The 27,377-nt window shown below is 53.9% G+C and overlaps 1 protein-coding gene across 1 annotated transcript; it reads right to left on the minus strand.

Annotated features, from left to right (window-relative positions):
- Positions 1 to 3,655: 3,655 nt before the first annotated feature.
- On the minus strand, positions 3,656 to 26,789 carry SLC34A2 (solute carrier family 34 member 2). The gene is made up of 13 exons (XM_041751296.1): positions 26,765 to 26,789; positions 18,720 to 18,834; positions 18,490 to 18,624; positions 17,376 to 17,504; positions 15,840 to 15,983; positions 14,443 to 14,554; positions 11,941 to 12,136; positions 11,120 to 11,215; positions 10,582 to 10,702; positions 9,211 to 9,378; positions 7,739 to 7,855; positions 7,522 to 7,646; positions 3,656 to 6,123 (listed from the first exon to the last, which is right to left on the minus strand). The coding sequence occupies exons 2-13, from the start codon at positions 18,829 to 18,831 to the stop codon at positions 5,494 to 5,496; spliced, it is 2,085 nt and encodes a 694-aa protein (XP_041607230.1). The 5' UTR covers positions 18,832 to 18,834; positions 26,765 to 26,789; the 3' UTR covers positions 3,656 to 5,493.
- Between the last annotated feature and the right edge of the window lie 588 nt (positions 26,790 to 27,377).

Here is a 27,377-nt window from a genome sequence, read left to right on the forward strand (position 1 = left end):
GAGATGGAGCCCCACATCAGGCTTCCTGCTCAGTGGAGAGCCTGCTTCTCCTTCTCCCTCTACCACTTCCCTGCTTGTGCATACGTATTCTGTCAAATAAAATTTTAAAAAAGATCAAGGCAAGGAAGGCATACATTTCCCCGAGTGAAGCTTCCCTATTGACTACTTGGTGCAAAAACTTTAGGGGGAAGAAAGATGAGACCTCTCTCCCTCCACCAGTAAATCTCAAGGTTCTCATCTGGTTCCGAAGTGACGTGTGGTGAGAAGATGGTGCTCTTTTCACCTCAGCTCTGGTTGTTTGGGGAGTGACTTACTCGCTTTGATTTGTGATGTGTCCCACCCATACCTCCCTGGGTGGTGAGGACCAAAAACCCAGGGCACCTGTGAGGACAGGGAGTTGGCCTTGAAAGTCTGATACAGGAAGTGATTAATATTCAGCCCATGTTCATCACATGGGATTCTACTTGATGATCCCATACCCTTTATTCCTCATTCCTGGACTGTTCCACCTCCTCTCTCTAAGTTTTTTCCTTCCACTTTGACTCTGATTATGTCTAAAACCTGCCCTATAATCTGGAAGTCACTGAGTCACAAGGCAGCATGTTTCATGGGACAGGACATTGGGCTCTGTCTTTAAATCCTATCATCTGGGACCAGCAGCTAAGTTTTTCTGAATCTGCTTCATTAAATGGAAACAAATAACTCCTCTCAAGGCTCTGGTGTCCATCAATGAGGTGATGTGTGGAAAATAGCTATCAAGAGGTCTCAAGTGCTGTTGGTTGTGGAAGGTGGCCTTCTAACGCCATCTGTGGTGTTAGTGAGGACCCCCAAATTATCCTGCAGTCACAATAGGGGCCTCCCAGTTATCTGATGGGGGAGTCTGGGGGAAGAAATGGAGCATGCTCAGCTTCAGAATGCGTAGTGTCCCATTTATTTTGATCAGCTGTGGTAGGTCTCTCAGGGTGGGCTCTACCCCATGGGGGAGGCCTGCAGCACTCCTGCCTGTGATTGGTGAAGTAAATTGGTTTAATTCAACAGCAGAAGGTTAAGAAGTTTTCTCCCATCCCCGAAGATAGAAAAGCCACATCTTGCAATCGGCCTCCTTAGTAAGAGAGTGGCTGGTTGCATTTCCATTAGTTCCATCTTCTATGTCTTCTTTTTCAATTGACTCCAAATTCCATAAGAGAAGAAAAACTACGACATTGACACCACCAGCTGATCCCAGATCCCCTTTGGATCCTGTGTCATTGCATTGAGCTGAACGTGAAGGCATATTACAGCCCCGTTCACCCTCTACTCACAGGCTGTACATTAGCCAGTACCTGAGAATGATGGGTTTTTTTTGCTAATATGACACACCAATGACATTAAGCTGAAACTAAAAATTAAAACACCCTAGTGGACCTCTAGATCTGCTCCAACCACTCCAGGCAAGGGGGAGATTTATTGTCTCAAGGAACAAAGCCAAAGAAACCACAGCACAGGTGGTAAGGAATGAGGTGCAGGAGAGGCATTAGGCTAATGTTAAAATCCGTGCTTTCAACAGTTGGTTCTGTATTGGTTACCTAGTGCCGTGTAACAAACAACCTCAAAACTTAGCGCCTTAGAGACGCCCACCATTTTATTTGCTTCCAAACTGCTCAGCGGTGTGGGATAGGCTTTGGAGGTGGTGAGGATATAAAACTTCCACACGTGCCTGGGCCCAAAAATCTCAATCCTTTTGTAACTGCTCTCAGGTAATTCAAGCAAACTGGAGATCAAAACAATAAAATAGGAACTTGAATAGAAAACAAGCTTTCTATTCTAGCAGAATGGCACAGCCCAGGTTGACGGACAGCTGTTCTCAAAAGGCAGACAGAACACAAGTCTACGTGGGACCAAGAGGATACGGGTTTAAAAAAACAAAAGAAAAAAAAATGAAAGAAAAGAAGGAAACCAACTAAAAGGTTGTCAGACCCTTTGGATCAATTAGAGAAAAAAAATATTTGAGTCTGTGACAGCACTGATGAAAAAATTAAACAAAATGTTTTGCATCATCATAATGTAAATCATATTAATCATAATAATGTGATATAAATATTGACTACCACTTTGGGAGATTGGTGGTGTTGGGGGGATGCGTCAGATAAATCTCATTTACCAAAAAACAGGTAGATAGATGCATAAGTAAAGTCCCCTAGAGTCTATATACCCAGCCCTTATAGTAAACCTACCCTGGGCTCAGTACTTACATATGTTACCTCACTTTCCTAAGAAGCATGCATTACTGTCCCATAGTCCAGGAGTTGGTTGACATTGAGGAAGGTTAGCAGTTTTGCTAGTAAATGACATGACACAGCTAGTAGTGGGGCCCAGCTCTCCAGGCAATCCCAACCCTGAACTTATTATCACCCACCAGCTCAGCCCTCCACACCTGTTTCAGCTGCCCCTAGAGAGGTGCTACCAATTTATAGTCCTTCTGCACACAGTTCTTAATTTAAATCAACTCTTCTGGGAGGCCTGGGGGGCTCAGCAGTTGACCATCTACCTTCGGCTCAGGGCCTGATCCTAGAGTTCTGGGATCAGGCCTTGTGTCAGGCTCCTTACGAGGAGCCTGCTTCTCCCTCGGCCTGTGTCTCTGTCTCTGTCTCTCATGAATAAATATAATCTTAAAAATAAAATGAATCAACTCTTCCCTAACCCTGTGACTGGCCTGGAGTGGTGGGCATGGCCAGTTTCCTGCACGTGCCATCACACAGAACCCAACAGGAAGCAGCTCATCCTTGGCTGAAATGCTCTGCCACCAGGGTCCTGAAAATCTCAATTTTTAAACTTTGTCTTGTTAGTGAAGTCCAATGGGACAATGGAGCATGTGTGTGAGCAGAATGGGCAATACCCATGCCCACAGCCCCTTGCCACCCCACTCACGCAGAGCACTGACAATGCCCCATGAGTACAGAATTCAAGTAGACCCACAGCGAGCCTAAGGGCAGCAAGACTCAAGGCCAAGTACAAGTGTGTTATGTCTGCAACCGAGTATACTGGGGGTACTGACAGCCCCAGGAGGACATGCTTCCCATTCGAACCAGAACTTTCTTCAAACACAACAAAAGAAATGATGGAGGAGCCCTATCTTACTCCTTTTCACTCGTGTTTGCCACTCACTCAGGCTGGAATGATGACACAGAAGCGTCAGCGCCTTGTGCTTCTTTTCACTGCCTCCTTACTCATCAGTAAGGGAGGCTATTGACAGAACGTGCAGATGTCAAGAAGAGAAATAAAAACTGAGCTTTATGCAAAATCCCTGCTGTTCTGGCAGGAACAAAATACATGTAGGAGCTACAAAGAGTCATGTAATTTTGGCCATCCCACGTGTGAGTTAGAAACTCTTATGTTTACATTAAAATTGGCATCGCACAATATAAAGATGAACCATGAAATTTATGCCAATAATTTAAACTCACATCTTACTTAGGATAGCACTCCACAACATTTTAAAACCCTGAAGGAAGAAAAGCTTTGTATTTAGTGCCTATTATGTATGTCCCTTTCATTGTGCTTCCTGAACAAGGGTCCCCACAAATTACGCAGCTGGCCCTGGTGATGGAGAGGTAGATCCACGAAGCCCCGATTTCCCTGTAATTGAAAGCTACACACTCAAAGCTTTGGGGTTTAATTCCCTTTTTTTATTTCTCCCTTCCCACAACCAGTAAAAAAAAAAAAAAAATACAATCAATGCAGTTAGAAGGATCCAATTTTTTAAAAAAATAATCCGTGTGCAAAGAGGGCCACAGCCCTGCCTAGGCTTAACTTACATATTTACAGGGTGTGTGGCATGGGTGCAGCTAGAGGCACATTTGAAGGGCGGTATTACAAAATATACAAAGATGCTTTCTTTATATTTCATAGTAGAACCCGGCCTCATTTCCAAATGAGAGCACTATAAAACACAAATCACACTCCTATTTACCATATAACTTATGAAAAATGCTGTACAGATGTGCGGCTATAAATATAGAGTATAAATGGCTCTGTTGGGGAATTGGTATCTACACGGGGTTAAGGGTCAGCAGAGGGCTCAGTTTGGTACCCCAACCTGCTAAGATGAAGGATAAGCCAGGATGGGGGAGAGCAGAGCCTTGGAGTGCAGCTGCACTGAACCCCCTCCCGACCCCCCCAAACTTAGTTGAAGCCCCCTCCCTCTCCGGGGCAGATGGATTGTTCAGGGTGCGGGAGCAGTGGAGGGAGGAGGTGCAAATACTACAGGCGGCTGGAGAAGGCACAGAGAAGGTATCTGAGGCAAGAAGGAGCACAGCCCTTGGACCCGCGGCCACACACGGACCCCTCCTGCTACCTGGTGACCACCGTCCTATGGGCCATTCGGTCATGCCCTGGATTCTGCCCTTGGAGGAAAGTTTGGGTCTCCACAGGCATAGAGAGAAGGGCAGGAAATCCTATGGGAATGTGCGAGAATGTTTGGAAAGGGTTTCTGGCTTGGCTGGATGAATGGAAGCTGCCCATCAAAAAAGCCAACCCGGACATTGATCTTGCAGAGTGAGAAGGCGGAGACAAGGTACAATTACTCCATGCTCACATCTTTCCTGGGGTTCAAAGTGGCAGTAGTGAAGGGGACCCACAGGGGCTGCTTATCTTATTCTAAAAGACCCAAAAAGGATGATTTTATCTGACCGAGAGAGCAGCACTGGGCTCTAGACTCAGCGGTCCACTGGCTTCTAAAGTAGCCAAATGAAGAAGAGCCCTCGGCCCCTTCAGCAGATAAACCATCTCCCCCTCCCACTGCTCCCCATGCCCAGCTCTCACCCTTCATGGGCCCTGCTCGGGAACAGGACCACTCGCTTCTCTGATAAAACAGACCCTGCAGGTGAGCCGAAGTGCCCTCTGAACCTCTCTTGGTAGCTCAGATGTGGCTCCCGCCCTGAAAACTTGGGCACAGCAGGGACGCTTTGATGAGCCACACCTGCCGGGGTGGGGACACCGAACACGGGTTTGGGGAGATCTGGGAAGAGGGCAAGGCCCACCCCAGTGGTCCTCACCAAGTCTCCAAACAATCACACTCTTTCTCCAGAATGGGTCTGGTCTGGGGGCAAGGACTGTGCTCTTGGAGGAAGCAAGTCTTTGGGAAAAGTTGCTTGAGCTCTAGACCCCTAACACATTCACTTAATGTGGGCATCTTAGAGAACCTTCCATAAATCCATCCCCTTGGGGCATCTCTCTGGAAGATGATTGGGGTCCAGTAAATGGGTCCTGTGGAGCAACCCCACTGTGGCAGGGGTGGGCGGCGGGATCACCTGTAGCCACGGTGTCTCATGCTCTCTCAGGGTCCCTGTGCCCACTCCTGCCACAGGAAAGCTGGAGCCCAGGCTGAGCTGACGCCATGGTGCAGGCCCAGGGCGATGGGTGAGCGGTTGACCCTTTCTCAGGAGGGAAGGATCTCTACCAGGCAGAGGTGGGATTCGGGGCCCTGTTCCCTCCCGCCGCGAGGTGGGGGGTGCCCTACAAGGCTGTGCTGCCTGACATGACCTTGGAGTCCGGGTCATCCACTGGAGGCTGAGGGGACCCGTCCTGGGCCTCCACGCTCAGGGCCACGTTGTCAAAGGCCTCGGGGCCCTTGCCGGGCGGTGCCCCCTCGTCGTCATCTTGGCTGCGGCAGCACCCGCTGCAGCGGCAGCACGGGGGACAGCCGCACAGCAGGCAGCAGGTGCGGCAGCACAGGCGGCAGCACAGGCAGCAGCGGTTCTGGCAGCAGCCGGCCAGCAGGGAGATGAGGTCGTCCCAGGGCTTGAGGGAGCGCAGCCACAGGGGCAGGAAGCCCCAGTCCCGCAGCTTCCGGGGCAGGATGCGAGGGCAGCGGGACTGCAGGACGCCCAGCAGCCCCAGCAGCAGGACCACGGCGACCACGGGCGCACCCACGCCCACCAGCACCGGCCAGCCGGCCAGCGACAGGCCAAACACGGCCATTGGGGTCAGGAAGAAAACGAAGACGAGGTAGAAGACGGCGAACCAGCGGTATTCGGCCGAGAGCATGCCCAGGCCCTTGGCCAGGCGGATGGGCAGGCGGGTGAACGGGATGGGGTACCACAGCAGGATGCCCGAGATGTTGAAGAAGAAATGGCACAGCGCGATCTGAAATGCAAGGGGGGTGGGGGTGAGCGGGTCTGGTGCCTGGTGAGGCCGGGGTGATGGCAGGGGCGTCACAAGGCCTCTGGGGCAGCGCCAAGGGCCCGCTGGGCCTTCCCAGGGACTTGCTGTGTGTGCGTGGATGCAGGTGTGTGCAGACGAGTGCAGGTGGGTGCGGGTGGGTGGACGCCGATGGAGGTGACCAGATGAACCACAGCCCAGGCCCCCCAGAGTCCTCTGGAGTTTGAAATTCACAATGATCAATCTCAAAACCCTAGAAACCTAGGGCTTGACCCAGCTGGTGGGGCCCAAGAAGAGGCTTGCTAGGTAGCTGGGGGTCCCCACGGCCCCATCCGAGGGAGGCCAGGGAGAGGGCTGCACTTGGTACAGATAATGGCAGCAGCAGCTGATCTTAGTGCCCACTAGGCTGAGGCAGCTGTTGGAAGCACATGCAACGAGTACCTCAATCCTCCAAAAAGTACCCTCAGAGCTGCCAGACCATCATTACCCTCGTTTGAAGTTGGTGGTCGAGCCAACTGAGGAAGAGGTGAGGCTCCTTCCCTGCACAGGCAGGAGACGGCGGAGGTGGGATTCCAACCCTAGCAGCCTTGGCTCCAGAGGCCACACACTTTGCCACTTCCTTGGGCCCACCAGGTGCCAGGCATCACACTACGGGCTTTGGACCAGCCTGTCCAGTCGCCAGCCACTGGCCACATGTGGCAACTGAGTGCTGGAGGTGTGGCTGGCCTCAAGCGTGCTGCAAGCGCACGATGCACACCAGATTTCAAAGACTTCGTCCAAATAAAAAGGGGAGACATCTCTCCAATTTTTAAATCAATTACACATTCAAATGATAGTGAGTTAGATCAAATACATTATTAAGATTGATCGTGTTTTACTTTTTGAAAACATGGCTAGGAAAGATTTCAAATGACGTGGGTGGCTCAATTTTCTATTCTACACTTGTATATCTATCAGAGAGCATGGCTTTAGGCTGAGTCTCATCAGATCCTTGGAATAATCCTAATGCGATAAGGCTCCCGGGTTGCAGAGAAAATAGATTCTCAAAGGTTAGGTTACCTGTCTAAGGTCACTTAGTGTGTAAACCCAGGACGGAGTTCAAATGCCAAAGATCTTCTTGCCCAAGTAACCTGGTTGATCCGGGTAGGGCAGGGGACCTGCCCTGAATTTAGAATTCTTCTAAATTCTAAGCCCAGAGCACAAGTGACCTCCCAAAATCCAAACAGAGTTCCCCAAGTGGGGGGTGAGGAGATGGGAAGTGGTGTAGTGGCCACCCCCCACCTCTGTTTAAACAACCACCAGTGATGGTGGCCTCACAGTTTTGAAGATAGAGAAAAACTTGGCTCTTGTTCCAAACCCTTGGAACACGCAGCCTTTCCTAACCTGCAGGGAGCTCTTCAGACTATTGCCTGGGCTGGCCAAGGCGGCCAGGATGGCGGTGGTGGTGGTGCCGATGTTGGAGCCCAGTGTGAGTGGATACGCTCTCTCGATGGTGATCACACCAATACCTGGCAGAAAAATACAAAAACTATAGTATCAGCCCCAAGGGGTGATGGGAGGTGGTGACACAACTAGACAGGGTAGCCAGAGAGAAACTCACCGATCAGTGGGGTCATAGCGGATGTGAACACGGAGCTGCTCTGCACAACGAAGGTCATGCCTGCCCCCACAAGGATGGCCAGGTAGCCAGTCACCCAGGCAAAGGGAAAGGGAAAATCTAGGAGACAGAAAGGAAAGGAGATCTGTCACAGGCCTTCTAAGGAAGGCCTAGGCCTGGGTTGGAGGCCTAGCTGGCCCCTCCAGAGGACCGGGATGGGGGGGGGGGTGCGGTATGGGCTGGGCTAGAGGGTCAGGTTGTATAGAAGCCTCCCCACCCCACACAATAGTCATAAATCACAAATTGGATTTTTAGAATCCTTTCACCTTGCATGTTCAGATGGTGGAACCACAGACCAATACACGCATTCACTGAATTTGGAAGTAGAGATGCTGAACACATGTCGCGGACTGAACATCTCCTCCCAATTCCCATGTTGAAATGCTAACCCCATGTGATTGTATTAGGAAGCAGAGCCTTTGCGAGGTAATTGGTTCATGAGGGTGGAGTCCTCCTGACTGGCCTAGTGCCCTTACAGGAGAGAGACCTACTCATTCCATGTGAGGACACAGCAAGGAGGCGGCCATCTGTACATGAGCAAGTGGGACCTCAGAGCCTGACCGTGCTGGCACCCCAATGCCAGACTTCCCAGCCCCCAGGACTGTGACAAGTGTTGCCAGCCTCTGATAATTTGTTATAGAATCAGAACTAGGACACCACCCAAATAAGCACCTTCCTCCCACAGAGCACTCACGGTGCTCTCCCAATGCCGTAGATCCTCCACCTTTCTGAAGGGGCACGGAAGCAAAGGGCAGCAGCTTGGAAGTCCTACATGCTGAGTTCTCGGCAACACCCACACGGGATCAGGCCCTGCACACCCAGCAGGTGCCCACAGTCACCCAGCCCAGCCACATGACAACCTTGGGGACAGCCCTCCGAGGTAGATATTCCTGGCCCTGTTTCACAGAGGTTTCATGGGGAGGCAACATCCTGGCTTAGCCAGGATGCCATAAGCATCAGGGGCTTCTCCTGGCCACTGGGGTTGTGTTGGCTGCCTCAAGATGGTGATGGGTTATCTAGAACCATGTTTTCTTCCCAAGAGTGGAAGGGAAGTGGGGAGCAGAGAGGGCGTCTGTTACCCTTTCTCTAAGGGATTCTGACAGACCCGAAAGACCTGGGCATGGGGAAACCTGCCAGGAAGGAAGGAAGGCCTATCTCATAGATCTCTGGATATGAGCTGGCTCTTTCTCAGGACCTTTCAGATGTGATAGACACTGGTGCCCAGGCTCCACCCAAGACACAAAGGAAGATCTCAAGGGCAAAGGGCATCTTCTTCAGCTTATCAGATCCAAGAGAGAAACTCCACACGGAGGCCATTGCTAGATGAAAATCTGAAAGGAACCTCCCCCCCGGCAGGGTGGCCCCGGTGATGCCATGCCCTAGAAAGCCCAGAATTGGGGTGAGGGTGTGCCTACCTGTGTTGATTGTCTTCTTGATGACCACAGCTACTTGTCCCCGGAGCACGGAGCCTAGGAGCTTGACGATTGTGATAAGGCAGCCACAGAGGACCAGCAGGGAGGCCAACAGCAGGATGATGCCAACCGCAAGGTCCGGAAGGGTGGAATTCGCAAAGATGTGCTGGCCTGAAAGGACCAGGGAAAGCCCTTGTTAGGAGGCCAGTGGGGCTCTGAGGCCACAGATTGTTCTTCATTCCCCAGCATCATCCTTCTGCTTTACAGTAACAGAATCTGGGTTGTTGGCTCAACATATGGTACCCCAGAACAAAGACCACACTTCCCGGCCTCCTTTGCAGCTGACTGTAACCCTGAGGCCATGTTCTGGCCAATGGGACCTCAGGAGGCTAGAACACGAAGTAAAATCCTTCCAGTTGCAGAGCTGGTCAGGGGCCTTTCTTCTACCTCTACGTCTCATGGTGTGTTTTACTCCTGAGAGCGACTGATACATCAAAGAGCTTGAAGAGCGGAAGAGGGGTAGGATGGGGAAGTCAGTAGGAGCTATTGCCAGTTGTAAGCCCCCTTATTTTTTTTAGAAGTCTTGTGTGGCCCTAGGATTCTAGGGTTTGACTGATGGGTGTATAGCATCTAGAACACGGGAGGTGATAAACTCATTGATGCTGTGAGGTAAGCCACACTTGGAATCTCTACTGCTCAGAATTAATGTGGGCGGCGTGGAGAGGATGAAGGGAAGCGGAGACCCACACACAGAAGAGTTAAGGATGTCTGGACCCATGATTCCCAGGGCAACAGTCCAGCTTCTTAAAGAATCGGAGCATCATGTAGGCTCACTGCCTTGTTCAGTGCTGTGGCTCCAGGGCTTGGAAGGGGGCCTCCCGTACAGCAGGGACTCATGACTTCGGGCTGAATGTATTTGTTCTGTTCTGTGTGGGCCCTACATCTCCTACAGGTCTGGTTGGCATCTCCCTAGAGCCCAAGGGATACACCAAAGCAGACAGAGGGAGCCCTCTGGAATCTGCAGATGAGCTCTAGTGCTGTATGGACCTGCCAGAGGGGCTGGGATTCAAATCCTGGTTCCACCCCTCCTGGTGGGACCCCAGACCTGGCTCGAAACCTTAGTTCCTGCTGCTGTGAAAGTGCACAGTTCATTACTTGGTATGATGTTGGTGCTCAGTGAATCCCCGTGCCCTTCTTTTCTTCACTTACTGCGTTTCACACTGGCCTTGGGGGGCCCCATTGCCCTCCTAACAAGGGCTTTCTGCGGTCTTTTCGGGCCAGCACATCTTTGTGATAAAGCACAACATCAGCACCCCCTCACCCCCACCCCGACAGCCCATCCCAGTGGCTGGTGCTCTGCTGAGCTCCACTCACACTTGGCAATGTTCTCCGTATAGGTCACGTTCTTGAGGGTCCAGGTGTAGGTACCGTCCGACCAACAGAGACTAGGGGAGGTGCAGTTCTCAGGCGAAGGAACGGTGACATTCATTTGAGTCTGGAGGACAAACATCGACACATGGTATAGAGAGTCCACCATCTCCCTGTTGGTGGGGACTGCAGGCAGTGTGGCCAGCAGGAAGGAGACACACGTCAATGCATGTGTCTCTAAAATATGATGCACTGTTGCGACAGGTCCCTCCATTCATGGGAACACAGGGAGCCAAAGATAAGCCAAGAGACATGAAAATCTCAAGCCAGGAATAACATGTTTTCCAAGGTGTGGGTGGGGCAAGAGGGAGTCTGTCCTACTGCATTATCTGTCCATCAAGCATTCAAAGACTTGCTTCCCTAAGGATTCCCAGGGCCAATTTTTACTTCCTCTGACCTCTTATCTGCCCACATTGAATTCAAGGTTTTGCTGAACCCACAGATCCAAGAGTCTGCCCACCCAGCCACATCCTTAGAAACTTACCACGTTGGTAAAAGTCTTGCACCAAATCTTGATCAGACTCTTGTTTTTGGCTGCTTCATCATTCATTGCAATTCCATTGATGACTTTCTTATCCAGCTGAGGAAGACAGACAGGAGAGGGTCAGCAGGTCTCAGCACTGATACAAGACAGACACATAGGAGGCTCTATGGAAGGGGCTCCAACAACATAAGCCCAGTGAGTTCTGACTTGCTCCGTCTATGCTCCCAGGATGGAGCACCGCACCCAGACGTTAGCAGGTGCTTGAGAAATAAGGGAATGGCTGTAGAAACAGCGGGCTGGTAGCTGGGAAGCACACAGTAGATGGTCATCAGGTGACAGCAAAGCCCAGACGGTAAGGGTGATAAAGGGCAAGGTCTAAACTGACCCACTTTTCAAGACAACAGCCACAAAACCTTTTAAGATTTATTTCAATAATAGTTCAATCAGCCTGGGGAGCAGGGGAGTATGAGCAGGATAATCCTTTATCAGTGAGCCCATGGGTGCCGAGGTCAGTAGGGGGAATAAAGTGGCCCCAAGCATCCAGAGTCCTGAGTCTTGAGAAGCACTTGCCACCCCCCACTCCGCTCCCACCCCAATAAAGATGACATGCAAAGTCAAGGAAACGCAGAAGGCTGGTTACTCTTCAAGGGCAGGTGCCCTTGAAGTCTTGGCTCCTCTGGCCTTTCTCAGAGGCAACCAGAGAGCAAGTAGTGTTTATAGACCCTCATCCTTGTCCACCATCTCTCTCCAGTTGGGAGGAGTGGGAGGGGGCAGGGGGGCAGTTAGTTCCTTCCTTCCCTCTTTGAAGGGAGCCAGGCTACCTGGACTATGAGCTTTGTGAAGGGATCGGTGATAACTTTCAGAAGGGCGGGGGCATCTTCTCCATTCTTGAAGTTGAAGGTCTCCACCACCAGGTTGGTGAGGATCTCCAGGTAATGGGTGGCCACCTCCAGGGGCAAGAGCACCAACACGGACAGCCAGTTGAAGAAGTCATGGACAGTAGCTCCAGCGAAAGCCCTGTAAGAACCCCAGCCGGAGCCAACATTGAGATGAGTCGGCAAGCGAGTGGGCCCTGGTCCGGGCAGGTCGTTGATGGCACCGTCTGCCAGCAAGTCACCTCTCTACATCCACATCTACATGCTCACAGCAATGCCCAAGTGGCTGGTACCAATATCCCCATCCGGCTGGCTGACGAGGAAACTGAGGGCCAGCAAGCATAGGGGAAAAAGAAGACCCCTGCCTGGGTGCTGGGGCCAGAACCCTGCCTGTCTCCCACCGCCCAGCAGAGCCTTTCCCACCCAGCCAGACAGCATTCAGTTCTCTGCTGGGACAGAGGGAAGCAGGCAGGTTGTGGCTGCAGTAATGGGCTCAGGGACCACTGTTTGGAGGTGCTGCCTCAGGACCACTTCCAAATCACGCACATGGAAGACCACCTTCCTTGGTGGTATCCAAAGCCCTCAACTCTTTTAACTTCAAGATCTTGAGACTCTAATGAAACCTTTGAACAGCCTGCACAGAAAACAAGGCCGATACACACCGCAGTTTCTGAGAAGGGCTGTAGGTTCCCCTGAATTCCATTCTATCTCCAGACTAAGAAACTTGAGACTTTTTTCCTCAATGAAAAAGTTTTCCTTTAAGAAAGATCTCCAGGGTTCCTGGGTGGCTCGGTCGGTGAAGCATCTGCCTTTGGCTCAGGTCATGATCCCGGGATCCTGGGATCAAGTCCCGTGTCGGGCTCCCTGCTTAGCGGGGAACCTGCTTCTCCCTCTGCCTCTGCCTCTAGCACCACCACCCTGGCTCCAGCTCTTTCAAATATAAAAATCTTAAAAAGACATATCTTCATGTCAAAAAAATACCCAAAACCAAAGGGGGCATGGACAGAAGCTAATAAACCTGCAGGGGAAATGCTTTAACTTCACTAGGAGTAAAAGATTTATTTACGATTTACTTGTAAGTACAAATCTTTACCTATCGCATCAGCTTATAAATTTAAAAGTGACTTATTCTTCCTAGAGCAGGTGATTTAAGACATCTTCATAAGCTGATGGCAAGTGATGTAAATATTTCTTAGTAGTTCGGCAAAATGTTTTAAGAGCCTTATAGGTGTCGGAATATAATCATTACTTTTCGAGAAACCGAAGGAAGTATTTCCAAACCTCCAGGAAAGAATAATGCACGTCTCCAAAGATGTTACTGAAAGCAATCTATTTAAATCATCCAAACGAGGGGTGGCCTAGTTCGATTACACGCCTGTGTGCAAGCGCTTTCACAGCTCACGCTTCTAGTTGGCGAGTTTATATTTCAGATGTAGCAGTGAAAAGAGCCCTCAATCTGGAAGAAAACCTAGGCTGAGTCCCAACCGTGCCCCTTAGTGAAGCTATTGAACCTCTCTATGCTTCTATACTGATGAAACGGGGCACAGAAAAGTCTATTCAGCTTCTTGAGAAGATCAAATAATTAGCCACCCCCCTGGACGATGTGTATCGCTCCTGCGACCCTCGGGACATTTCATCAGGGACCCAAGAAGGTTAGCGGTGTCTGAGCAGGAATGAGCAGCCCTGAGGACCTGGGCCACCCGCCGGGTAACCAACAGAAGAGGGATGACATCTGTGGACCGCCCGGCCAGCTCTCTGCCCGACCCGTGGGTGACTGCGCGACGCAGACAAATTGCCTCTGTTTTTATGAACTTCCGGCAAAAGCCCACCAGTTAGAAGACAGGTCGAGAATGTTCCTCATTCTCACTTTAACCCTTTGGAAGGAAAAGGTTCCCTTGGCCTGTTTCAACCTGCCCCATTTTCAGATCTCCAGCATCCACGTAAACCACATGTTGCCTTTTATTGGCCTGCGAGTGAAGAACAAAGCGAAGGTGGCAGGGGTTGAGCTCACCCAAAGAGGAAGCTTGAGGAGGTTATAATTATTTCTGACTAAGCGGGATAGTAAATCCTATCCTAACTGGCCTCGTTTTAACTACAACAGCCACGCGGGAGGCAGGCTGCTAGCTAGGGCTTGCACTTAGGGAGCTCTGATTGTGTGCCAGGTACCTGGCTAAGCACTTCCCTGTCGGTGAATTGGGTTTAGTCCTTTGGGCAACAGTGGTGACGGCCAAGTATCCTGGCTACGCAGACTGGGGAGCTGGGTGGCATCGACTGGCAGGTATGCCACCCCGACCCCGAGCTGTACTCACTCCCCCCTACCCCCCATGGCTACTGCTGAGAGCTCCAGGAACCACCAGCATGTTGCCACTGGTAGTCCAAGGTAGTTAGGGGCCACCGGGCCTGCACCCATGAGCCTCGTGCCGGCGAAGGCCAGTCTGAGCCTCCTACCTTCTGAACTCATTGCGGTCTCCCGCCTGCATGAGCGCCACGATGGTGTTGGTGATTGACGTCCCGATGTTGGCACCCATGATGATGGGGATGGCGGCTCGCACAGTCAGCACTGGGGGTGGCAAAGAGAAAGCGAGTGACTTAGCAAGTTCAGGAAGGGGGCCTGGCCACGCTCCCAACAGGGGCCCAAGGGGGGCCGACCTCAGCCAAGCTGCTAATTGCCAAAGCAGCGTTTCCTAACCATTTTGGGGTGGGCACCCGGCTAAGAATCTGATGCCAGCGAGGACAGCTCCTCACAGAGATAGGCACGTGTACCAAAAATAACTTCCAGCACATAATTTCAGGGAATCCGCAGACTCCACGAAGCCCTTCTGTGGACCCCAGGTTACGAGCGCGTCTCTAGATTTCTGTCCTCCCTGTGGCGGGTGCAAGGCCGGCTTATGGGAGAACAGGAACCAATGTTTAAGGACTTGTCTGTTTATTATGGCAAATTTATTTTCCTAACACAATGTTCTAACACATGAAAGTTGTTTTTGGTTTTTAAAGATTTTACTTATTTTGGAAACTGCCTGAGTGGGTTGGGGTAGGAGGTGGGGGACAGCAGAGGGAGAGAGACAAGCTGAACTCAGGACATGGGGCTCAAAGCCACAACCCCGATCACGACCTGAGCCGAAATCAAGAGTCAGATACTTAATATCGACTGAGCCACCCAAGTGCCCCGAAAGTAAAATTATTTTGAAAAATACCTTTTTCTAAGTTAGCCCAGAAAAGTTCTGGCTAATTTTGCTTTAAAAAAAAAAAAAAAAAAAAACTGGTTTGGGCAGAAAATGAACCTGTTCAAATTGCCGCCCCCTCAGAACATCTGCCCCAACTTAGCCAGAGCAAACTATCAGCAGGTTCAAGTTTGGAACACCAGCTTCCCGAGCTCCGTTGTCCCAAAGCCCATGTGTGATGTGATTACACGTCTTTATTCTTATCACCGAGCAGTGACGGGAATGTTTCTCGTCTACACGGCCCACTACGGCAGCCACTGGCCACATGTGACTACCGGTCCCCTAAGATACACTTAGGGCAACCCAGCAACCGATTTTTATATTTTAAATTAAAATAAATTAAGGTTAAATAAAATTAAGTAGCCCTATGTGGCCAGTGGCTGCTGGACAGGACAACATCATTCCAGAGAATTCACAGCTGAGCCCTCAAGCCTCGAGGTCTAGATTCAGACTCCACCACAGGGATGGACACAGGAGCCTGCCCGGGGTAAAAGCCGAACCAGGGGCACACAGATAGGAAGATGCTGGTGGCGAGCCTGGACACAGTCGGAGTCAGTCCCAGGCTCCCCAGCTGGCCAGGGAAATGCCCGGAATGTGTCGGGGCCCACAGGGGCCTGGACTCACGTGAGGAGGCCACCATGCTGACGATGATGCTCGACGAGGTGCTGGAGCTCTGCACCAGGACCGTCACCAGCACTCCAATCACCAGCCCCGCCACCGGGTTGGACATGATCGAGTTGTTGCTAAAGAACTGTCCTGCCACCTTTCCTGGAAAAAAAAGAAAGAAAGAAAGTTGGGTGGGCATGGGACACATCATAATGTCTAGCCGTGGCCAGCTGGCGAGGGGACAGTGAGGCCAGCCTCCAGCCCAGCTGGTACCTATGGCCTTCCCCCTCTGCTGTCCTGGTATCATGTCTCCACCTCTGTGACCTAGGTGCCTATGGCCCCCCACCACTGCTTGTCCCCCTCGGCCCTTCACTCTGCAGCCTCCCATACTTCCTCCACTCCTTCTGGCCCCGAGTCCTTCCTCCAGCCTCCTTGACCACCAGCCTGGCCTCAACTCTACTTGGCCCAGACGGGGTCAGCGAGTCCCCTGAGACCCTATTTCCTGTCTCTGGATATATTGCCCATTCAGATTTACCCCCAGGAATGGATATTCCCATTCTTCTCTCTTTCCACCTCACCCAATGCCCATTGTCCAGCCTCAGCCTGGCCCCACATGCCCGAGACCGTCAATCCATTCCCCAACCCATTCACTGAAGACTGGGGCCCAGATGGTAGAGGCCACTAGTCAGGGGCTCAGAGTGAAAGCGCCTGCTGGGGGGACCGGGAGTGGCACCTGGAAAGTCAGTCTGCCCCTCACCCACCCCTACAAATGCCGCCCACCCAATAATCCCAGGTCACAGAGTTCAAGAAATTTCTATACTGGGGGGGAGGGGGCAGGTAGAGAAATTCATGGTCTTTCATGTCACTGGGATCTGAGTTTGGATCCCCTACGCTAGCTCCAGGCTGGACAGCATGACCACTTTTAGCCTCAGATGCTCCCCGTAGTGGGGAAGGGCTCTGGGAAGGAATGTGTAGGACCCCAGGAGGCTTTCAAAGCGCTGGCTATTGATGTCACCTGTCAGAGGAACACAGGTGACCTAGCAGGTGCTGGTCTCACCTCTGGGAAGCCCCCTCCCCCCCACCACACTGCATAGCCACGCTCAGTCCTGGGAGATGGTTAGACAACCGCTAAGGATACAGATCCACCAGTGCTGGGACCCTTGTCCTTCTCCAGCAAAGGCCCAGTCCCGATTTCCAGTTGCTGGAGCCTAGGAGCACTCCTGTCCATTCCTCTCTTTAGGTGGGAGGGCTCAAGACAGTAGGGATCCCTAAGTCCAGCTGTCAAACAGCTTCCTGTCCAGAGTCTAGGGACAGACACAGGAGGCCGGCTGCCTGGAACTGGCTCTAGCCCTGGCTGCCGGCCATGGCCCCTTTACTGACCTCAGTTTTCTCTTCTATAAAATGGGGGCATGGCTCCCCAAGACATGAGGTGACTTCCTGTCCTAAAACAGGCCAAGAGGCTAGACCTGGAGAGGACCGGCTGAGTTGTGACCATCTGAACCAAATACCACGAAAAATACCCCCACCCCAGATCTTTGTCCCTCTCCTCCATACCTCCAACCAGCTGGAAGGCACTGCTGAGGACATCCAAGGAGCACACGAAGAAGTAGAGAAAACCCAGAAGCAAAATAAATTTCGCAATGCCTTGGAAGACGCAGAGAATCTTCCCTTTGGTGTCTCTCTCTGGGGTAGGGGGAAAGGTACAGAAGGCTGTTAGTGCCTGAAACCCAGAAATGAGCCCAGAGCTCCCCACTCCCGCAGCCCCCTCACCCAGGTGGCCGTAAGCTCTTATGTATGGCAAGGCCCGGATGCATCCATGACTGCAGTTTTCAAAGCGATTCCCGCTATAGTCCATTTAGTTGAAGCCTGTGGCCAAGTGTCTCTGAAGGATTGGCTCTGGGGAGGGGGGGTTCGGGGGGGTCTGGGCTACTGACAGGCAAACCAGACTCCAGGCTCAGCGGAACCAGTGTTGCTGAGTGAGGCAGTTAAGGGCACTTGGCACCTGCTAAGTGTGGGGTCAGAGATAATGGCTCTGCCGAGCACTTTCTGAACAGCACAGAATACTTTCTAGAATGTGGCCGCGAGGTAGCCATCAGAGCCTCCGTTTGGGGAGGGCCCGGGCGCTCGCTTATCCTGGAATGCTGTGTCCCTGGATGCTATTTTCTCTGCTCACTTTGACAGTGGTTCTCACCTCCTCCCTCTCAGCAGACAGACTCTACGCCCTGCGCCCAGAAAAGAAATGCAGCATTTGCTTGCAGGCCAGCCCTTCTGGCTGTATAGTCTATCCTCTGGAAGCCTTCCCCGATGCCCACACTTAGGTGAGGAGACACCCCCCTGCCCCCCTCCCATCCAGGAGCTCTGGGAGCAGCAGCCTTATCTGCTCATGCTGCATCCGGAGCACCGCTCCTGGGACCCGGTTGGCACACACGTACGGGTGTCGTGCCTGGTCTGGCTATTACCCCAATGCTGGCACATGCACTGGATGAATGAGAACAAAAGAGCCCCCAGTTCTCACACTGGGCTTGGACTCCAGGATTCCAGGACCCTGTCGGGAGGTCCCCCCAGCCAGGGACCTGCGTGCAGGGCATCAGAGCAACGAAAGAGGAGGACAGCACAAAGGAGACAGTATCGAGGACACAACGAGCCCAATCCGTCCTGCCACTCTTACCTGACCACTTGATCCCTGTGTCCCGAAGCTCGGGCAGGTCCCAGGGGTCTTCCACCCCCGTGGGCTCCTCTATCAGTGCCACAGTGGAATAGGATGGCAGAAGTTCGATCTTGGTCACTGGGGTCCCGGTGTCACCTACCCAAACAAGGCCATGATGGGATAAGGTTCAAGCCCGGGTCTCCCGGGGTGCCCCCCAGGAGCCAGGCTGGGGCAGGATGGGCGGCACTTACTCTTGGCGGTCTCCTTGCCATTCACGGGGGTGGTGGACTGCAGACCACTGGACCCCTCCGTGTACTTATCGGGGTTGGGCTGGGCATTTTCCAGCTCAGGCCAAGGAGCCATGGTCTGTGGAGGGAAAAGAGCTTAAAGAAGGATCCCCTCAAAGGAGGCACACTGGGTGCTCTGACAGGAAGAAGAGCACCCAGTGGTTGCAGAGATTCGGGAGAGACGAAGGGTGTTGTGCTTCTGTACCTTGCGAGCGTGGGCTCCGAAGCCCCAGACTTCCACGTCTGGGTCTCCCTCAACTGCTGGCCACGGCTGTCACTACATCAAGCCACGTCTTACAGTATTTTCCCATTCTAGCCTCCAGTCAGCTGAACTCCCTTTAGTTTCTCTGACTCCCTTCTCAGCCTCCTCCTTTCATCAGAAAGGGGACGCGAACCCATCCATCTCCATCAGCTCACGGGGGGCCAAAGTCCTCGGGTCTGCCGATGGGTGCCCCACCTGCTCTTTATGTCTAGACCCCAGATCTGCGCCCAGCCTCATCCAGGGGACTGACCGTAGGTGCAGATGTTCACCTACGTTCCACCTGCCACCGTGTCTTCGTGAGCAGCGTGACACACAGGAGCTGGTTCGAATCCCAGTGGTGCCACTTATCAGTGGGCGTGTGTTGAGGCACGTCCTTTTATAGCTCTGGGCTTAAGGCATAAATGTCTCCCGATCTATAAAATGTGGCTAGTTCTGCATACTTTGCAGGGCCACGAGATCAACGGTGATACCTAGAAAGTGCCTGGCATGAAGCAGGCAACTATTTCTCTGCCATGCTGCCTGGATTAACGACCTTTTGTCAGAATCGCATTCCTTCTAACCTTTGAGAGAGGCTTCCTCATAACCCATTTTCTCAACAAAGCCTTTCTTGCTTACATGGAGAGGAAGTGTGGCTCCTGACACACTTGGAATTCCACTCCTTGTGGTTCCTTGTCCTATGACACACGTTAGACAGTGCAGTACAAAGGACTAGCACAAACAATTCACAGAAGAGGAAGAACCAGTGGCTGAAATACTACAAAACAAGAATGGGGCCTCAGTAACAAGCCAAGCCCTGCAAATCAGAACGGGGAGCTTCGGCCATCAAATCAGCCGAAAAAAATTATTTCTTAAGTATAATACGCTGTGCTGGAGAAGATGCAGTGAGATGAGCACGGCTGGAGAAGCACTGGCTACGTATCTAAAGTGTTTTACGATCCATCTCTGACCTTGTCATTTCACTTCTAGGAATTAAGAATCTAGGAATATTTTCTCCCAGAAAACCCAAAGTACGTCTCCACCCTGTTCTGATCACTTCTTTGAAGAGACCTTCCCAGAATCTGGGTCTATCTGACTGGCCTATTTTTCTTAAATAGATCTACTTCCTGCCTACCAAAATGTAAGCTCTACAAACAAACAAATAAAAAAAAGAAAAAGGCTTGGTCCTGTTCACCACTACATCCTAAGGGTCTGCAGCTCCGCCTGGCCCACTGGCAATGCCCAATAAATGGGGGTTGACTGAAAGAATGGGATGCAGATCGAAAAGACGTCTGCCACACTGTCAAAGAGATGGAAAGTGAAAATAAGGAAATCGTTGTCCTAACCAGGGTACATGCATGCGGTGTAATAACACGCTATTAAAAAGGTTATAAAGAATCAGGAGGAAAAAGAAAGACCCAGGAAAATGCTTTAGCTAAACTGTGAATGGAATTACTTTTTTGTTCTACTCACAGCATGTTCTCATAGGATCTGGAAACGTTCTACGGGATTCAGAGAGGGTGACGGGCCTGGGGGTGACTTATTTTTTCTTCTGTATGAAATTTCCAAGTTCTTTTAAGAATGTCGCCCAACCCCAGACCCACGAAGCAAGGTGGTCCAGGGACACGCGTGTTGTCACTGTTCCTCGTACGGGTAAAGCCAGGACTTAAGCTGATTCTGTGTGTCCCCATCCTGAAGGGGTTTCATTAATTTCCTTAGCTTAAGGAATCCCAACCTTCCCCACGACCTGCAGGACATGACACATTCTGCTGCGGAATGTCCTGCAGTCACTGGCTTCCATGAAAGCACACACCAGGCCTTTCATTTCAACTTAGCAAGCACCCGACACAGGGCCTGCCACACAACAGCCCTCACGTGCCTCCTGGGTAGGGTGCTGGGACCTCCTGGCCAGCGGCAGCCAGAACTGACTAAGCCGGGCTGCGCTCAGCCTCGCAGCCACCCATTCAAGGGAATCATGCTCCCATTATACAGATGAAGAAACTGAGGCACAAGGAGGCTACGTAACTTGCCCAAGGCCCCAAGGTGCAGAGCTCTGAAGCCGGGTCAGTTTGAATCCAGAGCCTTTCCTGGCAGCCCCCCCTAGGGCTGGGTGTTGGCTGCATGCGGCGTGGTTGGCTTCTAGGAGCAGGGCCGCTGCTAATGCCTGGCTTCTGGAGAGGCTGTGCCTTTCCCAGATTGGACTCCTCCCTTAGGCTCAATGAAAGGCCTTCTTAGAGCTGACAAAGGTGGGGCAAACCTGCTGCTCAAGGCCTGCTGGGCCCAGGGGGCCCCTTCCTGGGGTGTGCTGGGAGGCAGCTCCAAGGCCGAGGCCCAGGCAGGGGAGGTGGGGTGGAGCTGGGTGGTTAGGGAGGAGATCAAGGCTGGCCTGAGAGCTCTAAGCTCAGCTCAAGGCCACTATGCTGGTGCGATAAGAAAAGACGGGCCCAGCCCACGTGGTTTGGGGAGCGTAGCTGCAGGGTCTACCTCTGACTCTCCCAACGCAGGGATCCTTAGCCACAGGGTTCTGGGGAAAGAAAGAACCTTGGAGCTCTTAACGTCAGGCAGGCTGGGTCCTTTACATAGCACAGGGGTTCAGAACCACACTCCAGCTCTGCTCCAGATGCACTGTGGCCTCAGCAAGCCACTCGACTGCTCTATGCCTCAGTTTCCCCCGAGGTAGACTGGTGTTTATAACAGTCTATAACCCACTGGGTTATCAGGCAGCTGAAATGAGTCAATGTCTGTGCAAAGTGCTTGGAACAGTAGCCGGTGCCATGAACTGGTGCGGGTTCCTCCTCTTAGCAACCCTGGGAGGGTTAGTGCCCTTCCCATTTTACAGATGAGAACACTGGGGCACCTGGCCCGAGGCCACAGCGCGACCCGAGGAGTCGGACTCGGAGTCTGTGCTTGCCTGGCAGCCGCAGGACTGGACTGCTCCTGGGAGGGATGAGTCAGCCACACCGTCGCCAGAAGTGCAGTGTATCTGATGAAAGACCCAGTGCCAGGCAAATGGGAAGATGTGGCCACGGTCGGGTGACAGAAGTCAGCGTCCCGCTTCTGCATACAGAGCCCAGGGAGGAAGCCGGGGATCCGTGGACTCGGTCTGGAAGCACCTGCCAGCCCGGTACAAAAGCATCCCCTGGCCCAACCTCACCTCCTGCCTTGGCCACCGGCCACCTGCCGCTTCAGCAGCCTGTGCTTGCACCTCACCCCGACTCAGATGCAGCTCACTTCCCGTCACCCCAACCCCGCTCCCCTCCTTGGAGCTTTGCTGTTTGCCCTCCCTGCTGTCACAGTCGCAGGACTGCGAGGTCATCTCCCATCTCCGAGGGCACAGCCCCCCACCCGGCCAGCACCAGGACCTGCGGACTCCAGCCGGGAGCACTGGCTGCGGGAGCCACCTCCCCAGGCTGGGCCCCAGCACCTCCTGCCTCAGCCAGCGCGGCAGCCTGTTTAACTGGTTTAGGCTCCAGTCTCTCACCCGGTGTGGTTGCGTGGACTCCCCATTTCTTCACTGCCCACTGCTCCCTAAATGATCCCCCTCCTCAGGCCACACTGGCCTCCACCCTCTGCTCTTGCCTGGGGAGCACTGCGCTCCCGAAGGCCCTCCCTCATCTCCCTCCCCAAGGCCTCCCTCCGCCCCCACCTGGGGTCCACAGGCCTCTCTGATCATTGCCGTGCTCCAGGCGGGCTGGCGTGCCCGTGGGACTCCCAGGACTCTCCGCCACACACAGAGCCATTGCTTTCCAATAACAACTGCCACTTGGGGAGCACCAGCCAGGTACGGGGCAGCACCCCGGGGCCTCGACACACATTGTCTCCTGCGATCTCTGTGCAGGAAAGGGGTCGGGCTCATCCCCACTTGCAAACGGGAAGAAGCCGGAGCACAAAGACAGAACCACTTGTCCCAAGTCACCCAGCAGGGGAGTGACTGGCGCTCTCAGCACAGCTCAACCTGTCAAGTGAGGTTGGGACCCGGATTCACAATCTCCTCAGCCACGACACAGAGTTATTTTCCCGGAGCTGATTTCACTCCCCTAACTGGGGAGTGGGAGGCCAAGCAGCATGACTGGGTCATCGTTGGCACCGGAGGCATGAGATGTGCACAGAGCACGTTCTCAGCCTCGGTCCTGGTGACCTTTGGGGCCACATGAGGCTCTGCTGTGCAAGGTGTCCTGTACACCACAGGATACGCAGCCTCCCTCCCGGGTCTACTCCCACCCTTCGTCTTGACAACCGAAAAGGTCTCCGCACCTGGGCAAAGGTCCGCTGGAGGGATCCCTGGGTGGCGCAGCGGTTTGGCGCCTGCCTTTGGCCCAGGGCGCGATCCTGGAGACCCGGGATCGAATCCCACATCGGGCTCCCGGTGCATGGAGCCTGCTTCTCCCTCTGCCTGTGTCTCGACCCTGAACTTCTCTGAGCCTCAGTTTCAGCATCTCAAAACGAGAACACCATCTCCCTCGCTGAGCTGGTGTAGGGCTGACTGATCAATGGGCATAAAGGACGCCCCGAGCAGAGTGCCTGGCAGTGTCAATACAGAGAACTTTCCAGAATGAACTGCATCACCAGCAATTGCATAGGCCACAGGCCACTGAGCCCTAGCCCATAAGCTCGTCACCTCCGTGCTCAGCACAGTGGACCTCCGGTAAATATCTGTCCAAAAAACGAACCCAAAGCACAAGAGAGGAAGGCGCTAACATTGCTTTGTGCTGGGGCCCGGAGGTAGGGGGAGAGACCGAGGGAGGGCAGGGAGGAAGGGGGCTGAAAACGGTATTAAGTTTATTCCAAATCACTGATCCCAATGAGCTGTTTTCTTCATTAAACTGAATCTTGACTATTTTTACGTCAGCTTTGTGCTTAGCCGCTATAATCCAGACGTCCGTCCTCCCACCACTGGGGACTTGTTTCCGGGTGCTGAGCAGACCATGCATCGCCGGGCCCCTTGCATTGGTGGATGGAGGAGTCCACATACAGGGGCCTTGCTGAACGGATGAACCGGGTCCCTGACCAGGAAACAAAGCAAGCCTGAATTTTACTAGTGAGTGGGTGTCCCTTGTCACCAGAAACAAGCTGGGGTGGACAAGATCTATTGGAAGGAGCAATTGCATCCAGAAACCGTACCCTAAATATCACAGCAGGCCCACTGGGGGGACTCTTAGCAGGTAGGTGCAAGAAGGATGATTATTTAGGCTTTCAGGGGCACCTGGGGGGCTCAGTCGGTCAAACTTTGCCTTCAGGGGATCCCTGGGTGGCTCAGCGGTTAAGCACCTGCCTTCAGCCCAGGGCATGATCCTAGGGTCCCAGGATTGAGTCCTACATCAGGCTCCCTGGCCTGGAGCCTGCTTTTCCCTCTCTCTCTCTCTCTCATAAATAAATAAAATCTTAAAAAAAAAAAGTCTGCCTTCAGCTCAGGTCATGATCTCAAGGTCCTGGGATCAAGTCCCAAATCGGGCTCCCCGCTCAGCCAGGAACCTGCTTCTCCCTCTTTCTCTCCCCGGCTCATGCTCTTTCTCTATCTCTCTCTGTCTCAAATAAAATATTTTAAAAATAAATAGGTCATGAGGTCATGTTTTCTGGATTTGACTGACTAGAATACTCTTCTGGAGTGAACAGTCTAGCAAATGCAGAAACAGACACGTCCACGGGCCCAATGTCCAAGGAGTTCAGAACATCGCAAGCAGTGGAACAAGCGGACACCCGCTGGACTTGGGCAGGGAGGCACGGGGCATCACGGCAGGGGAGCCACACACCAAAGCGTCTTGAATGCTAATTTGCTCTGCGTGGGGCCTGTGCTGGCTTCATCCCCGCCCCCCCCCCCCCAGGCCCTCATTCTCCCACTGGTCAGTGCCACCAAAAAAGCAAAATCAAATTTCTACTGAACGTCTCCATGCCTCCTTCCTGGAACTCTGCTCTTCCCTCTTCTGAGTCCAACCATCTGCCCAAGCCCATTCCCTCTTTACCAACACTTCCCTGATGAAGCAATTATTTCCCTTCACGCAATACTTCCTTTTCTGGTTCGTCCACGGACTCCAGCATCATCTGGTGGGGGTTCACCGTGCTAGACTGTGGCAAGTAAGAAAAGGAGGTGCAGGCCCATGCTCCTAAACCCTGCCCCCTGGAGGCGCAGGCAGCCAGGAGAGCCATCTGACCAAGCCCAGGGCACCCCGCACCTGCCGGCCACTCCCCTCCTGGCCCTCTCCACCCCCATGCTGCTGGCTGCTCCTTCCAGGATCTGGGAGGTGAGGAAATGTACGGCACCTGGCGCCCCATCACTGTCCTCAGCGGTGTGGGTACACAGGCCCCACTCATCCGGCCTTCCCAAGCAGCAGAGCCCCAGCTCTTGTGCAGGCTGACCCTACGGATCTGGAGTCGAGAGAGGACCCGGCGGGAACTCCCCACCATCGGCCGTGAGGCGGCTGCTCAGGGGCTCCCCCTCTGCGTCCCTGGGGTTGCCAGGTCTGCTGATGGGACAGCGCCTGGCACACAGCCCCGAGAGAGAACCACACGGTGGGTGAGGACCGGCTCCGGAGTCCCACCACTGTGTGCGACCCTGAACTTCTCTGAGCCTCAGTTTCAGCATCTCAAAACGAGAACACCATCTCCCTCGCTGAGCTGGTGTAGGGCTGACTGATCAATGGGCATAAAGGACGCCCCGAGCAGAGTGCCTGGCAGTGTCAATACAGAGAACTTTCCAGAATGAACTGCATCACCAGCAATTGCATAGGCCACAGGCCACTGAGCCCTAGCCCAAAAGCTCGTCACTCCGTGCCACCTCCCCCCCCCCCCCCTAAGGAAAATGAATGAGTCTAAGCCTCTACATCCGCGCCAGCTACCCATGGCAGGCGACCGCCTCCAGGAATCTGGAGCCTGAACTCACTCCCATTCCATGCGCCACCCTTTTTCCGGCTGGGAGATGCTGGGCGCCCCCCAACCTGACCTCACCTCTGCACACTACCTTGCAACCCACTGCCCCACAGTGCTCACCCGGTGGCAGTACCCTCTGGCTCTGAAAAACCCTAAAAAACCGTGGGCTCCACTCTCCCCCAAGACGAGCTGAAAAGACCTGCCCTGCACGGGATTGCCGGGCCCAGCAAACTAGCCGGGGTGCCCTGCAGTCACTTGGAAGAAGCAACCCTGCAAACAAGCAGGGTGGTGGTGCTGGTGGGAAGGGCACGGCTTGGGGCAGCCCCACCAACCTGGAATTCCCGGCGCAGGGAAGGCTGTGAGAGGGTTCCCTGTTCTCCCCTGCTCACAGAGATGGGGAAACTGAGGCTGGGGGGGGGGGACAGCAACCTGCTTTAGGTACACAGCTAGTGAATGACCAAAAGAGAGAGAAAGAGAGAAAGAGGGAAAGAGAAAGAGCCCCATCATCATCCTGATCCCTGGGCGCCCCCTTCCATTCCCCAACTTTCCCCTCCCCAGAACTCGAATTCCGAACCTCCCCCACCCCCAGGAGCATTTTAGAGCTGCCCACCGCGGCTGGTGAGCAACCTGAGCAGTCGCATCAGCTGTGTCATGGGACTTGCCACTGCAGGAGCACGGAGAAGAAACGAAGAAAAAAGAAAGAAATGTGGCCACTTAGGGCAGGCAGGGTTCTCCGTGCGCCCGCAGCCGGGCGGGGGGGGGTCCCCGGGGCCCCCGCAGGTGTCTGGGGGGGGGGGTCCCCGGGGCGCCCGCAGGTGTCTGGGGGGGGGTCCCCGGGGCGGCCGCAGGTGTCTGGGGGGGGTCCCGGGGCGGCCGCAGGTGTCTGGGGGGGCGCCCGCGTACTCACCGGCGCGGCCCGGCAGGCGAGGCCCGAAGCAGGCGCCGGCCGAGCCCCGCGGCCGCCCTATATATAGCGAAGGGGTTGCGCAAAGGCGGCGGCAGCACGCCCCCGGCATTCCAGGCCCGCCCGCCGCCCGCCGCCCGCCGCCCGCGCTGCCTACCTGCGCTGCCTACCTGCGCTGCCTACCTGCGCGACCCGCCCGCCCCGCGCAGCGCCCCCGCCAGGCGCCCCGCGCCCGCACCGGCCCCTGCCCCGGCCCCGGCCCCTGCCCCTGCCCTCGCCCGCCCGACCCTGCAGGCGCCTCCCGCAGCTCCGGGGCGGACGGTCACACGCGTCCAGACGCAGATAAAAGCCAACTGGAAACTCGGAGGCAAATCCTTCCGAAACAAAGCCCGGATTGTTCGGCTTATCAGTGTTTGCGGTGCTTTCTGCCCTGCCGCCGCCGCTCTGCGGTTGAGACACCTGGGCCGGCTGGAGCCCTGGGCCGGCCGGGTCAGCCAGGCTCGGCTCCCACCTCTGGAGCACCCCTGCCGGCTGCTGCCCGCCCCCCGTGTCCCTCATCGCACCCTCTGCACCCTCTTCTGCTCTGCGTACTCCCTGGGGCCCTCACACCTTTGCA

This window comes from Vulpes lagopus, chromosome 4 (genome assembly GCF_018345385.1).
Source record: "Vulpes lagopus strain Blue_001 chromosome 4, ASM1834538v1, whole genome shotgun sequence".
Lineage (NCBI taxonomy): Eukaryota > Metazoa > Chordata > Mammalia > Carnivora > Canidae > Vulpes > Vulpes lagopus.

Excerpts from the sequence above, each read along its gene's own strand:
- SLC34A2 (XM_041751296.1), bottom strand. The coding sequence starts at position 18,831 with ATGGCTCCTTGGCCTGAGCTGGAAAATGCCCAGCCCAACCCCGATAAG. Across the intron at positions 18,625-18,719 it reads TGGCAAGGAGACCGCCAAGA|GTGACACCGGGACCCCAGTG; the intron begins GTAAGTGCCGCC and ends TTGTTTGGGTAG. Across the intron at positions 6,124-7,521 it reads GTCTGAAGAGCTCCCTGCAG|ATCGCGCTGTGCCATTTCTT; the intron begins GTTAGGAAAGGC and ends CTTGCATTTCAG.